The 16428-nt window shown below is 43.8% G+C and overlaps 1 protein-coding gene across 1 annotated transcript in view; it reads left to right on the forward strand.

The window, feature by feature from the left end:
* The window catches only part of LOC115172913 (MAM domain-containing glycosylphosphatidylinositol anchor protein 2), a 207437-nt gene that overhangs the window by 72198 nt on the left and 118811 nt on the right, over positions 1 to 16428 (forward strand). The window contains exons 3-4 of the mRNA XM_029730776.1: positions 9627 to 9801; positions 12648 to 12844. Of these exons, the coding sequence (XP_029586636.1) occupies positions 9627 to 9801; positions 12648 to 12844 (372 nt within the window). The remainder of the gene's footprint in view (positions 1 to 9626; positions 9802 to 12647; positions 12845 to 16428) is intronic.

Below are 16428 nucleotides of genomic sequence, written 5' to 3' on the forward strand. Positions count from 1 at the left end.
GGTATGTAGTCAGTCACTCCCCACCAGGATATCCTGTCTCTCTAGAGCAGTGGGGTTTAGTATTCTGAAGGTGCTAATGTTTGAGTGGGTGTGTGAAGTCTGCAGTGACAAGGAAGTAATACATGTTAACATTCTTTTCAAGAAGCCGTTTGAAACTCCAAAGTGTTCGACAGTTCAAAAGACACCCCATATTATGGGGAGGATTACCCTTTTGTGCAGGAAGCTCAAGTGGAGTCTCTGACTTTAGCCCTTCCTCTGCCATATCCTCCCAGTTTAAGCAGCACTGCACTGTCTCTTCCTGTCTTCCTCCTCCACCTTGTCTCTTCCTCTCTTCCTCCTCCACTCTCTCTTATTTTGATATGGAAAGGAAAGGAGGGAGGGATAGTGAGAGGGGAGCGAGAGGGTGTAGCAGACAGAACCTTGTTATATCATCCCTTGCTTCGGTACATTAAGTTAGTAAGTTAGTTAGTTAATTACACACTGATGCACCTTCCTTCCTCCCTCCTCTCTCCTCAGACACTGTCCACACACACACACACACACACACACACACACACACACACACACACACACACACACACACACACACACACACACACACACACACACACACACAGTCAGAGTCCAAGATCAATTGTGCTGCTGTCACAGACCAGCCAGCAGCATACCACTGCTGGCATGCCTCTGAAGCTAAGCAGGGATGGTCCTGGTCGGTCCCTGGACAGGAGACCAGATGCTACTCCAAGTGGTGTTGGAGGGCCAGTAGGAGGCACTTTTTCCTAGGGAAAAATATCCCAGGGCAGGGATTAGGGTAATTTGCCCTGTGTAGGGGATGTTAACCTGGTGTCCACCTGACTCACAGACAACTAGTGTGGCTGACTGGCAGATCCCACAGACAACTACCGTAATTTCCGGACTATAAGCCGCAACTTTTTTCCCAGGCTTTGAACGTCGCGGCTTAAACAATGACGCGGCTAATATATGGATTTTTCCCGCTTTCAAATTAAAAATAAAAAAAAAACACATTCTGTGACGTGCTCAGTTTTTTGGCGGCATGAAGCTTTCATTAGACCAATGAAATTGCCGAACGGGTTAAGGTCAAACAACTATTTTTGTTTACTGTTTAGATTAAATTGAGCGCTCTCAAACTTCCCATCATTCTGATTATGGTAGTCATTTTGTTACCCTGATTGCTGGGGGCACAACAAAGTATTTGCAGCCACTCGACATCAGTGTAAATCGTGCATTTAAGGTGGCGCTCCGTGTTCAGCGGGAGGCTTGGATGACAAGTGGGGAGAAATCCTTAACTAAAATGGGCCGCATGCGAAGAGCAACTTATGGTCAAGTCTGCCAGTGGGTCCAGACAGCGTGGAGCATTGTCAAAAAATCCACTATCATCAACGGGTTTGGAAAGGCTGGACTGCTGCGTGTTGAAGAGGGCTCAGCGGGGGATTTGCCTCCGGATGAAAGTGACGATAGCGACAATGAAAACGATCCAATATCGGATTAAGCAATTCTGAGGCTATTCAACTCCGACACCGAAGGAGATGGTTTCAGTGGTTTCAGTGCACAGGAGGAGGAAGATAGTGACCAATGACTTTCTTGGTAGGCTACTGTTTACTGCTAATTTTGTATTTTTTGTTACAAGCCGTGTTTCGTTAAAGCCTATTTATTTTTGTTACAAGCCGTGTTTCGTTAAAGCCTATTTATTTTTGTTACAAGCCGCGTTTCGTTAAAGCCTATTTATTTTTGTTACAAGCCGTGTTTCGTTAAAGCCTATTTATTTTTGTTACAAGCCGTGTTTCGTTAAAGCCTATTTATTTTTGTTACAAGCTGTGCTTCATTAAAGCCTATTTATTTTTGTTACAAGCCGTGTTTCGTTAAAGCCTATTTATTTTTGTTACAAGCCGTGTTTCGTTAAAGCCTGTGTAAAGTTCATTTGTTTCAATGTACCGGTAGGCACCTGCGGCTTATAGACATGTGCGGCTTATTTATGTTCAAAATAATACTTTTTAAAAAATTCAGTGGGTGCGGCTTATATTCAGGTGCGCTTAATAGTCTGGAAATTACGGTAGTGTGGCTGACTGGCATATCCCACAGACAACATGTGTGGCTGGCTGACTGGCAGATCCCACAGACAACAAGTGTGACTGACTGGCAGATCCCACAGACAACAAGTGTGGCTTGCTGACTGGCAGATCCCACAGACAACAAGTGTGGCTGGCTGGCAGGTCCCACAGACAACAAGTGTAGCTTGTTGGCTGGCAGGTCCCACAGACAACATGTGTGGCTGGCTGACTGGCAGATCCCACAGACAACATGTGTGGCTGGCTGGCAGGTCCCACAGACAACAAGTGTAGCTTGTTGGCTGGCAGGTCCCACAGACAACATGTGTGGCTGACTGGCAGATCCCACAGACAGGATTTAGATGCACTATTGTAAAGTGGTTGTTCCACTGGATATCATAAGGTGAATGTACCAATTTGTAAGTCGCTCTCGATAAGAGCGTCTGCTAAATGACTTAAATGTAAATGTAAATGTAACAACAGGTGTGGCTGGCTGGCAGGTCCCACAGACAACAGGTGTGACTGACTGACTGGCAGATCCCACAGACAACAAGTGTTGCTGACTGAGAGATCCCACAGACAACAAGTGTCGCTGACTGACTGGCAGATCCCACAGACAACAAGTGTGGCTGGCTGACTGGCAGATCCCACAGACAACATGTGTGCCTGACTGGCAGATCCCACAGACAACAAGTGTCGCTGACTGACTGGCAGATCCCACAGACAACAAGTGTCGCTGACTGACTGGCAGATCCCACAGACAACAAGTGTGGCTGGCTGACTGGCAGATCCCACAGACAACAAGTGTGGCTTGCTGACTGGCAGATCCCACAGACAACAAGTGTAGCTTGCTGACTGGCAGATCCCACAGACAACAAGTGTGGCTGGCTGGCAGGTCCCACAGACAACAAGTGTTGCTGACTGGCGGATCCCACAGACAACAAGTGTGGCTGGCTGACTGGCAGATCCCACAGACAACAAGTGTGGCTGGCTGACTGGCAGATCCCACAGACAACAAGTGTGACTGACTGGCAGATCCCACAGACAACAAGTGTGGCTGGCTGACTGGCAGATCCCACAAACAACATGTGTGGCTGGCTGACTGGCAGATCCAACAGACAACAAGTGTGGCTGACTGACTGGCAGATCCCACAGACAACAAGTGTGGCTGACTGACTGACTGACTGACTGGCAGATCCCACAGACAACAAGTGTTGCTGACTGGCGGATCCCACAGACAACAAGCGTGGCTGGCTGACTGGCAGATCCCACAGACAACAAGTGTGGCTGGCTGACTGGCAGATCCCAGACAACAAGTGTGGCTTGCTGACTGAGAGATCCCACAGACAACAAGTGTGGCTGGCTGACTGGCAGATCCCACAGACAACAAGTGTGGCTGACCCCACAGACAACAAGTGTTGCTGGCTGACTGGCAGATCCCACAGACAACAAGTGTGGCTGACTGGCAGATCCCACAGACAACAAGTGTGGCTGACTGGCAGATCCCCTAGGCTGCTGCTTATGACAGACCGCTGAGGCATTGCGTGCTATAAATAGCCTGGTGAATGGGGACGCTCGCCTGTCTTTTCCCACACTGGAGTCTACGTCACTGCAGTGTGCTGATCGGGGGCTGAGTCGCTCCACTCATATGCCAGTCATCTGCTGTTGCTGCAGCTGACTAGCTACACGCAGGCAAACCAGCAACCGCATCATAGCCCTGCATGTGTGAATGACTATGTGAACGACAAACAAGAATAAGAACAGATTCTTCTTCTCCTCTTTCCAAACATTCTGTGACGTGCTTCATCATCGTGTTATAGGCTACATCCAGTGGCATTGATAGACTGGATGGAACACATTATTAGCACATAATGACTATGAAGCCACATTACAAAGAAATGCATTACTGTATTTTTTTGTACATTATATTGTATATATTGAAGCATATACAGTATAACACATCTATAAGCATATTGTAAATGTGACATTATAGCTACATATATTACCGTTCAAACGTTTGGGGTCACTTAGAAATGTCCTTGTTTTTGAAAGAAAAGCACATTTTTTTGCCCATTAAAATAACATCAAATTGATCAGAAATACAGTGTAGACATTGTTAATGTTGTACATGACTATTGTAGCTGGAAACGGCAGATTGTTTATGGAATATCTACATAGGTGTACAGAGGCCCATTATCAGCAACCATCACTCCTGTGTTCCAATGGCACGTTGTGTTAGCTAATCCAAGTTTATAATTTTAAAAGGCTACTTGATCATTAGAAAACCCTTTTTCAATTATGTTAGCACATCTGAAAACTGCAATACAACTGAGAAATTGCCAAGAAACTGAAAATCTCGTACAATGCTGTGTACTACTCCCTTCACAGAACAGCACAATCTGGCTCAAACCAGAATAGAAAGAGGAGTGGGAGGCCCCGGTGCACAACTGAGCAAGAGGACAAGTACATTAGAGTGTCTGGTTTGAGAAACAGACGCCTCACAAGTCCTCAACTGACAGCTTCATTAAATAGTACCCGCAAAACATCAGTCTCAACGTCAAATTGGAATTCTGAATGGCAGTTTTTTTGGGGGGGACAGTGTCTGGGGGCCTAGAATTTTTAAAGCTGCGTTCTCTCTATTTACTGAGTAAAAAGCTACAGCGGTTTTACTTAAATCCAAACTTTGAGGTTCAAGTTGCCGAGAGAGAGAGAGGACATCCTATTAACCCCCCACCGAAAAGAAAGCCGTGTGTAGTTAAGCCCCATGAATTCTAAAGCTATTCCTTAACCAACACCTATCTGTGTGTAAACAAATCCATGCTACCTACCATCTTGAGCAAAGCATGAAATTCATTTTATCCCCCTGATCGCCACCCAAAGCTAGGTTGCGGCTCTGTCCGGTCTCAGAACGTGCCTCAACCCCAGTGGTAGTATTATTGTTTTTATTCTTCCTTCTGTGGTGCCGTGAAAAAAGTAGATCACCGAACCAGACCAAAAGTTATCTGTCTTGGAAAATGGGGGTGTGAAACGTTTCAAATTAGCTAGTGAGAGGGGATGATTTGCAGGGTGGAGGTGTTGGAGGGTGGGGTAGGGGTGTTAGTGGCTGCACAATGCCGGCCCCACACATAACCTTCTTGAATGGATCTCTGCTTCAGCTCCGTGGACTGCAGATCCCGCCTTCCCCGCTCATAAGTAGCCCGCACAGGAAGGCTCACACAGGCCCCAGCCAGGTCCATTCCAGGGCTGAATGGACAATTTCCTCTAATTGTCTGCATGACTGCCAGAGGGATTGTTGTATAGTGGGAGTGGAGTGCAGTGTAGAGTCGTGGCCAAAGGTTTTGTGAATGACACAAATATAAATTTTGACAAAGTCTGCTGCCTCAGTTTGTATGATGGCAAATTCCATATACTCCAGAATGTTATGAAGAGTGATCAGATGAATTGCAATTAATTGAAAAGTACCTCTTTGCCATGCAAATTAACTGAATCCCCAAAAAACATTTCCACTGCATTTCAGCCTTGCCACAAAAGGACCAGCCAAAAGTTTTGAAAAGTCAGTGATTCTCTCATTAACACAGGTGTGAGTGTTCACGAGGACAAGGCTGGAGATCAATCTGTCATGCTGATTGAGTTTGAATAACAGACTGGAAGCTTCAATAGGAGGGTGGTGCTTGGAATCATTGTTCTTCCTCTGTCAACCATGGTTACCTGCAAGGAAACACGTGCCGTCATCATTGCTTTTCACAAAAAGGGCTTCACAGGCAAGGATATTGCTGGCAGTAAGATTGCACCTAAATCAACCATTTATTGGATCATCAAGAACTTCAAGGAGAGCGGTTCAATTGTTGTGAAGAAGGCTTCAGGGTGCCAAAGAAAGTCCAGCAAGCGCCAGGACCATCTCCTAAAGTTGATTCAGCTGCGGGATCGGGGCACCACTAGTACAGAGCTTGCTCAGGAATGGCAGCAGGCAGGTGTGAGTGCATCTGCACGCACAGTGAGGCGAAGACTTTTGGAGGATGGTCTGGTGTCAAGAAGGGCAGCAAAGAAGCCACTTCTCTCCAGGAAAAACATCAGGGACAGACTGATATTCTGCAAAAGGTACAGGGATTGGACTGCTGAGGACTGGGGTAAAGTCATTTTCTGTGATGAATCCCCTATCCGATTGTTTGGGGCATCTGAAAAAAAGCTTGTCCGGAGAAGACAAGGTGAGCGCTACCATCAGTCCTGTGTCATGCCAACAGTAAAGCATCCTGAGACCATTCATGTGTGGGGTTGCTTCTCAGCCAAGGGAGTGGGTTCACTCACAATTTTGCCTAAGAACACAGCCATGAACAAAGAATGGTACCAACACATCCTCCGAGAGCAACTTCTCCCAACCATCCAGGAACAGTTTGGTGACGAACAACGCCTTTTCCAGCATGATGGAGTACCTTGCCATAAGGCAAAAGTGATAACTAAGTGGCTCGAGGAACAAAACATCGATATTTTGGGTCCATGGCCAGGAAACTCCCCAGACCTTAATCCCATTGAGAACTTGTGGTCAATCCTCAAGAGGCGGGTGGACAAACAAACACCCACAAATTCTGACAAACTCCAAGCATTGATTATGCAAGAATGGGCTGCCAACAGTCAGGATGTGGCCCAGAAGTTAATTGATAGTATGCCAGGTCGGATTGCAGAGATCTTGAAAAAGAAGGGTCAACACTGCAAATATTGACTCTTTGCATCAACTTCATGTAATTGTCAATAAAAGCCTTTGACACTTATGAAATGCTTGTAATTATACTTCAGTATTCCATAGTAACTTCTGACAAAAATATCTAAAGACACTGAGGCAGCAGACTTTGTCAAAATTAAAATCTGTGTCATTCTCCAAACTTTTGGCCACGACTGTAGTCTAGTGTGGTGGAGGTGAGTGTAGTGTAGTAGGGAAAGGGGGATACCTAGTCAGTTGTACAACTGAATGCCTTCAACTGAAATGTGTCTTCCGCATTTAACCCAACCCCTTTGAATCAGAGAGGTGCGGGGAACAGTGGGTTAACTGCCTTCCTCAGGGACAGAACGACTGATTTTTACCTTGTCAGCTCAGGGATTCGATCCAGCAACCTTTGCGTATTCCTAGACCATTGCTGCTGCCGAGCGCAGCGGTTTTCTTCTTCACCTTCGGAAGCCAAACGCTCCACTGATCGTATTTTTCTATTTTTATTTGACCTTTATTTAACTAGGCAAGTCAATTAAGAACAAATTCTTATTTACAATGACGGCCTAGGAACAGTGGGTTAACTGCCTTGCTCAGGGGCAGAATGACAGATTTTTACCTTGTCAGCTCGGGGATTCGATCTCGCAACCTTTCGGTTACTAGTCCAACGCCCCCATATACAGTATATACTGTATATGTAAATGAAACTGATGGTATATACTGTATATGTAAATGAAACTAATGGTATATTCTGTATATGTAAATGAAGCTGATGGTATATACTGTATATGTAAATGAAACTAATGGTATATTCTGTATATGTAAATGAAGCTGATGGTATATACTGTATCTGTATATGAAACATCCATTCAGATGGATAGCCAGGCAGCGGGAGACTGGTGTTCTCATCCTCATCCCTTCTCAGATCACTAATTCCAGGCATGCCTAGTTTCTTGTTGCCTTGTTTCAGATGCATTTCTCCTCCAAACACTCAAACACATTAAATACTTAATGTGGGCGGCAGGTAGCCTAGCGGTTAGAGCATTGGGCCAGTAACCGAATGGTTGCTGGTTAGAAGAATCTATCAGTGTGCCCTTGAGCAAGGTATTTAACCCTAATTTACCCCAGGGACGCCATACTACTATGGCTGACCCTGTAAAACAACACATTTCACTGAACCTATTATAAAGACTGCTTATCGCACACGTTTAGTGCCATTGAAATACCTCAAAGAGTTGCATGGAATTGTCAGAGCTGTTTTGTGTGGTTCAGTTATAGTTCTGGTTTTCTCAGAGTTCTCATGCTGTATGGAATCCAGACTCACTGGATGGCGTTGGAATGTAAGACACGTCGCTGTCTCACAAGAACCACTCCAACACAAGCCACCTTCTAAATATTTGATGCGCTTGTCCTTTTAATGGCTTTTGAATAGCGCCATAGATATACATTTCAGTCAGTTTTACCATGGAGATTTTTGTTATGTATTTTAAAAAATAAAATCACCTTTATTTAACCAGGTTAAAACAACTTTATTTAACCAGTTTAGAACAAGTTCTCATTTACAACTGCGACCTGGCCAAGATAAAGCAAAGCAGTGCGACAAAAAACAACAACACAGGGTTACACATGGGATAAACAAAAGTACAGTCAATAACAATAGAAAAATCTATATACAGTGTGTGCAAATGGAGTAAGGAGGTAAGGCAATAAATAGGCCATAGTAGCGAAGTAATTACAATTTAGCAAATTAACACTGGAGTGATAGATGTGCAGATGATGATGTGCCAGTAGAAATACTGGTGTGCAAAAGAGCAAAAAAAGTCAATAAAAACTAAATGGGGATGAGGTAGGTAGATTGGGTGGGCTATTTACAGATGGGCTATGTACAGCTGCAGCGATCGGTTAGCTGCTCAGATAGCTGATGTTTAAAGTTAGTTAGGGAAATATAAGTCTCCAACTTCAGCGGTTTTTGCAATTCGTTCCAGTCATTGGCAGCAGAGAACTGGAAGGAAAGGCAGCCAAAGGTGGTGTTGGCTTTGGGGATGACCAGTGAGATATACCTGCTGGAGCGCGTGCTGCGGGTGGGTGCTGCTATGGTGACCAGTGAGCTGAGATAAGGCGGAGCTTTACCTAGCAAAGACTTATAGATGACCTGGAGCCAGTGGGTTTGGCGATGAATATGCAGCGAGTTCCAGCCGACGTGAGCATACAGGTCGCAGTGGTGGGTGGTATATGGGGCTTTGATGACAAAACCGATGGCCCTGTGATAGACTGCATCCAGTTAGCTGAGTAGAGTATTGGAAGCTATTTTGTAAATGACATCGCCGAAGTCGAGGATCGGTAGGATGGTCAGTTTTACAAGGGTATGTTTGGCAGCATGAATGAAGGAGGCTTTGTTGTGAAATAGGAAGCCGATTCTAGATTTAATTTTGGATTGGAGATGCTTAAATGTGACTCTGGAAGGAGAGTTTACAGTCTAGCCAGACACCTAGGTATTTGTAGTTGTCCACCTATTCTGTTTGTATATATTACAGTTTGAAATGTTGTTGCTGTTCTCAATAGAGAGAATATTATGGACACATAAAGAAAAGGTAGTATTGATTTTTACTGATTGATTGATTGTTTATTCACAGGCTGAATAAAGCCCATATTCGAAAATATTAACATTATTAGTCCATTATTTAACCTCTTTTAAAACATGCACTACATTGGCTCATTTGAATCCAGAATAGCAGGTGTGTTTTGCAATATAATTTATCCCATGGCTGACCCAATTTACCGTCAGTCCAGCCTGTTGTCCATAGTATTAGTCCTCAGCCAGCAGATGTCACCTCTGACCTCTTATCTCTTTCCTACCCCAGATCCGATGGACCAAAACAGCCGGTAGCGCCTCGGACCGCTTCCAGGACTCCAGTGTGTTCAACGAGACCCTGCGCATCACCCGCATCCAGAGACTCCAGGGTGGACGCTACTACTGCAAGGCTGAGAATGGCCTGGGCTCCCCAGCCATCAAGTCCATCCGAGTGGACGTCTACTGTGAGTGGACAGGCCTCGGTCGCCTGCCTGCCCTTTTCTCCCTCTGCTCTCCCCCGGTGTTCGCAGCACACATCATCAGTTCTGTCCTTTCCCCCCCTGCAGATTGCCTGTGTCCACTTACCCATGCCTTGCGTTTAAACTACTGAACGACAGGCATTCACTCGCTCTCTCCTAGTCCTTACCCTCCCAGGCAACATAACATGACGTTGTGGCTGAATGAAAGTCGTTTTAAAGCAGGTTAAAGCAACGTGGCTTTTTGAAACACATTGTCTTAAAAAGAAAACCACCACAGGTAGGACATTGCAGTGAATGAAATGTGCCATACACTCGCTTGAATGGCCCCCCCCCCAGTAAATAACAAAATCTACCTTACTCAGGACAACCCAGGTGTTAATTGCAGACAACGGCAGCCATTTGTCTGCGGATGCTGCCATCATATAAGTGACATTGCTGTTTTTATTCACTCAGTAAAGGAACTGCCCCCCAGCTGTGTGAAGTCCTGACAGTACAAATAGCTGAAGAAAAGGATAGCTCTGAAACAGAAGGGGATTGTGATTTCCAGCAATACAGACTGAGTGTGCATTCCAAATGGCACCCTATTCCCTACATCGTGCACTACTTTTGACCACGGTCCATAGGGCTCTGGTCCAAAGTAGTGCACTATATAGGGAATAGGATGCCATTTGGAATGCACCCTTAGACGCTTGAAGTCCTGCTACTGATTCCTACATTGCAAATGAGGAAAAGCAGCAACCACACCTCAGGAAGTGTGTCTTATTAAATACCCACCGGGCAAAAAAACTGGTTGAATCAACATTGTTTCCACGTCATTTCAACCCAAAAAAACGTGTATGTGATGATGTTGAGTCACCGTGGAAAACTGATTGGATTTGCAAAAAGTCATCAACGTCAGAGGATTTCATCTTTCTTTCACCCAACTTTTAACCTAAATCCAACGTCATGGTTGACTTCACGTTGAATTCACATTAGTTGTCAACTCAACCAAATGCAAATAAAAACTAGACGTTGAATTGACGTCTGTGCCCAGTGGGGAGAGAGTTCACCCAAATTGCAAATGTAATTTTATGGCTATGGGAAGTAGCTTGTAGTCACACATTGGTGTTCACTTCTCAAGTAGTACTTTATAGTGTTTCATTTGTGGAGCTGTTTTAGGCCTTGAGAGACGGATTGGGTTCAGCATTTAGATGGTGAATTCATTCATCGTTCTAATTGCTCTGTTTATCAGGGCTGATAATTGCAAATTGACTGAAATGAAGCATTATGCAGATACTGCAAGTTTTAGTGCATCACATTACTGGTGTTTGCATACCTCACTCTCTCCAAAGCAGCGATTCAATTTCCAAATGTCAGAGGACAGACATAATGTATGGGTTTACTGTGGCAGTCTAGATAGAAATACTTACTCTCTGTGGATGAGTTGTATCTGAACTAACCCTAACCCCTAGACGCTTTACGCTGAAATCTTCCCCTACCCTGCTTCTCCTCCAAAAGAGTCAGCTACAAATTCCTCAACCCCCAAAAATGAGGTTGATCGAGTCAGCGTCTCCATGTTTGAAAATTCAGTGTGCCCCGGTTGCCGGGAGCTGAAAAATACAAAAACAAGACAAATGTGGTGCGTCTGCACTCTGTGCTTCCGAGAGAAAGGAGAGAAGGAGAGGATAGATGGGTTACTGCTGAGATACAAGATAAATTGGAGGAGGAGATGGACAGTGGCAGACAACATTGCCAGGGGGAGACAATGAGCCACAGAGCCATTACCCCTGACTCGGAGATCAGAACCCTTGCTTATTGTCTCATCTGTGCTCCACTGGGGGAGTCTTTTATCCATCCTGCCCTCTTCGCTACACCAGCTGATCAAAGCAATGACACGTGTTGCTGTTTCGCTGCCATTCAGCGATGCCGTGTTGGAATCCTTGCTGGTTGGTGATAAAGCACACGGATGACCCTGATAGAGACTGACTGACATGAAGTTAGAAACTGTACGGACTAACTGACGCGGACTAAAATCTACAAAGCCAATTTTTATTATAAAAAAAGGCAAAGACGTTATAATGGTTTGTATAGGAAATGAGTCTGGCTCTGGACTGCCCGTGGCAGTAGTTAGTCGGCTGGTGGAAAACAGCTTTTTCAAGGTGCTTGTCTGCATCCCAAAGTAGCCTATACTAGGTGGCTCTTCCATGGAGCACGTTTTAGTCATTAGAGAGCTCTTATCAAAATCACATTTTTTAAAAGCTCCCTCTTGATTGGAGTGGGAGCATTGGAGTCTTAAGTGGTCCTTTTCACTGAAATTTGTCCCCCCCCAAAAAATCTAAGCACCTTAGTGCAGTGTGTGTGTGTGTGTGTTTAATTGACACTAATGAATGGGGTTGAGGATTCCTGACATTTCGTTTGTATGACAGAGAGAAAAAAAGTGTCATTTTGATGTGGTTGTAGACCGTAGAAGTCAGGGATTGTCATTTCTGATGCTCTCCTGAAAAAATATATAAAAACGATATATTTATATGATATTTCACATGATATTTATATGATTGATATGATATTTATAAGGGAATTACATTTGGCATGTATAACACATCATGTATAACACATCATCGCAGGCTCCATGATGAGCTTAAGGGGGAACATTTGATCGCAAAAGATGACAACAGCTGTTAACCACTTGAACCAGCACAGTTCATTAAATCACAGCCACTGTACATAAACAGGTCCCTGGGACTAAGTAGATCATGTAATTGCACTTCATGCTTTGACCTACACAAGTGTGTGGAAAAACAAAGACTGCTTGCAGGCACCTTGATGCCATTGTTTCTATGTTCTTGCTCTAGATTTGGATGATCCCATTATAACTGTCCACCAGAGCATCGGGGAGGCTAAGGAACAGTTCTACTATGAGAGGACGGTGTTCCTGCGCTGCATGGCCAACTCCAACCCCCCGGTTCGCTACAGCTGGAGACGTGGCCAAGAGTTCCTGTCCCAAGGCTTGGATAAGGGCGTGGAGATCTACGAGCCCTTCTTCACACAAGTAAGCCCAGAGTCCACACCTGCTGCAACAGCTAGATTAGGGGTCTGCAACTCGTGGCCTGCGGGCCAAATCCGTCCCGAGAGCTGCTTTCTTGTGGTCCCACTAATTTCGTCAGCCAGTGATTGTCAAGCAAATAACTGTCGGTCTCACGGTAATTGACCGTTAATTAATATAAACACATTTAGCATCTCCTGGCTTCCATATACAGCCTACAAGCCACTGATGCAGACCTTTGGAACATCTACATTTTAAAAATTCTAATAAATCCATGTAATATAGCCTATACCTTTACAATAAATACATTATTTATTTTAGACAGGTCTAAAGAAGCATGATATGAAGAAAATATAGTCTATTTCAGAATAACAGAATAGCATACTCTGAGTTGTCCTCATTCTAGGTCCTGATGTGGCTATGCCAAAATTTCTGTGGGCCACGGTAGTTCATTTAGCAGACAAGATTTGCTTAGAATTACATTGCATTATTTTATATTATTTTATAGTATGAAGAATACAATTGAACAAAGCTGAATACAATATAAATATTTTCTCCAAACGATTTGAGGGAGTGCGCACATGTGGCTATTCTGTGTTGAGCGGTTAACAAAGAAATAGGTTCTCCTATATTCTTAATTTAGGCTTATTAATGTAACTTTAGTTGTTCTACAAACGTTGGGCTGTATGTTTGGATTTTTAATACATTGTGAGGCTGCATGATGAGACTAATGATGATTTGAAAAAGTAGCTTGAAAGGCATGAGCTCTGCTTAGTTTTTTTGCGCAGGCTGTACACACTTCATCAGTTTCTCATTCACAATTTGACAAGCACTTGATAATGCCTCGAACTTAACGGTGGCATCCATTGTGGCCTTAATGCACCCGAAAAATATCTATGCCTTTTGCGGCCAGTGGCCGTTGTTTCCTTGGCCCGTAGTGCTGCATTGTGCCCTTTTCCCTGAGTGCTGCGCGCCCCGAAGCGCCTCTCACTCACATGGCACTCCATCACGTGATCGGGTCTTTCTCACAGGCTACAAGTGAAGACAGACATATCGGGTACGCTACTGCACGTGTCCTTATCCATTTCCGAGGTGCATATTGAAGATATTGGAAGAACTGTCCACATTTACTTTTCGTCAGCCAACAAGAAGAGTAGGCCTAACGAACAGCAAAAGAACTAGCCTATGTCAAACTACTATCCCCCATAGTACAAAAGTCGACCTATTCTATACTGTGCGAGAAATACATTTTCCAAACATAGTCTGGGACAGTTGTGGGATGCAATAGATCCCAAATGAATACAAACACTAGCATTAAAAAAATAAATGTTTAGCTTAAAATGTTGATAAACTATTAGGCTATTTCTTCTCATTAGAAGCGCAGCAATGCGCACATGGTAGTAGGCTATAAGCACAAATGTTCCATTAGCGGGAAAACAACATTATCAAAAGTGACCACAAATGTGATTATGCATGTAATGCTTTTATTATAATGGTGCATTTATATGGTGAAAATTATCTTCCCCAAACTTGAAAATCACACGCTGCTTATGTATGTCAGTTAGGCTCTACACCCCTTATAAAGTGGATTAATGTGCTTAATTTTAAGAAGTTATTTGTCCACTTTAGTTGTGATCAAAACATATAGGCCTATGGGCTAGGCTACATGAGGTGTGTGACTATAATGATAAAAAGTCGCAAAAAAAAGGCATTGTTTCTTGCCTTTGCTGGGCATCATTCACAAGTGATAATATATGTCACCCATCACACAATTCTTGATTTAATCTTGTCTTTACATATACTAAATAATATACACTACCAGTCAAAAGTTTGGACACCTATTCATTCCAGGGTTTTTCTTTATTTTTACTATTTTCTACATTGTAGAATAATAGTGAAGACATCAAAACTATGAAATAACACATATGGAATCATGTAGTAACCAAAAAAGTGTTAAACAAATCAAAATACACTACCTTTCAAAAGTTTGGGGTCACTTAGAAATGTCCTTGTTTTTTTTTCAAGAAAATAACATTTTTTGTCCAATAAAATAACATAAAATGTATCAGAAATACAGTGTAGACATTGTTCATGTTGTACATGTATTTTATTTTTTATTTTTATTTCACCTTTATTTAACCAGGTAGGCCAGTTGAGAACAAGTTCTCATTTACAACTGCGACCTGGCCAAGATAAAGCAAAGCAGTGCGACACAAACAACAACACAGAGTTACACATGGAATAAACAAACGTACAGTTAATAACACAATAGAAAAAAGTCTATATACAGTGTGTGCAAATGGCGTGAGGAGGTAAGGCAATAAATGGGCCACAGTAGCGAAGTAATTACAATTTAGCAAATTAACACTGGAGTGATAGATGTGCAGATGATGATGTGCAAGTAGAAATACTGGTGTGCAAACGAGCAAAAAAGTAAATAAAAACAATATGGGAATGAGGTAGGTAGATTGGATGGGCTATTTACAGATGGATTGTGTACATCTGCGGCGATCGGTTAGCTGCTCAGATAGCTGATGTTTAAAGTTAGTGAGGGAGATAAAAGTCTCCAACTTCAGCGGTTTTTGCAATTCGTTCCAGTCATTGGCAGCAGAGAACTGGAAGGAAAGGCGGCCAAAGGACGTGTTGGCTTTGGGGATGACCAGTGCAATATACCTGCTGGAGCGCGTGCTACGGGTGCGTGTTGTTATCGTGACCAGTGAGCTGAGATAAGGCGGAGCTTTACCTAGCAAAGACTTATAGATGACCTGGAGCCAATGGGTCTGGCAATGAATATGTAGTAAGGGCCAGCCGACGAGAGCATACAGGTCACAGTGGTGGTATATGGGGCTTTGGTGACAAAACACATGGCACTGTGATAGACTGCATCCAGTTTGCTGAGTAGAGTGTTGGAGGCTATTTTGTAAATGACATCGCCGAAGCCGAGGATCGTTAGGATAGTCAGTTTTACGAGGGTATGTTTGGCGACGTGAGTGAAGGAGGCTTTGTTGCGAAATAGGAAGCCGATTCTAGATTTAATTTTGGATTGGAGATGTTTAATATGAGTCTGGAATGAGAGTTTACAGTCTAGCCAGATGGCCTAGGGATTTGTAGTTGTCCACATATTCTATGTCAGAACTGTCCAGAGTAGTGATGCTAGTCGTGGGCAGCGATCGGTTGAAAAGCATGCATTTAGTTTTACTTGCGTTTAAGAGTAGTTGGAGGCCACGGAAGGAGTGTTGTATGGCATTGAAGCTCGTTTGGAGATTTGTTAACACAGTGTCCAAATAATGGCCAGATGTATACAGAATGGTGTCGTCTGCGTAGAGGTGGATCAGGGAATCACCCGCAGCAAGAGCGACATTGTTGATATATACAGAGAAAAGAGTCAGCCCGAGAATTTAACCCTGTGGTACCCCCATAGAGACTGCCAGAGGTCCGGACAACAGGCCCTCCGATTTGACACACTGAACTCTATCTGAGAAGTAGTTGGTGAACCAGGCGAGGCAGTCATTTGAGAATCCAAGGCTGTTGAGTCTGCCGATAAGAATACGGTGATTGACAGAGTCGAAAGCCTTGGCCTGGTCGATGAA

Source organism: Salmo trutta, chromosome 33 (genome assembly GCF_901001165.1).
Source record: "Salmo trutta chromosome 33, fSalTru1.1, whole genome shotgun sequence".
In the NCBI taxonomy this organism is placed as follows: domain Eukaryota; kingdom Metazoa; phylum Chordata; class Actinopteri; order Salmoniformes; family Salmonidae; genus Salmo; species Salmo trutta.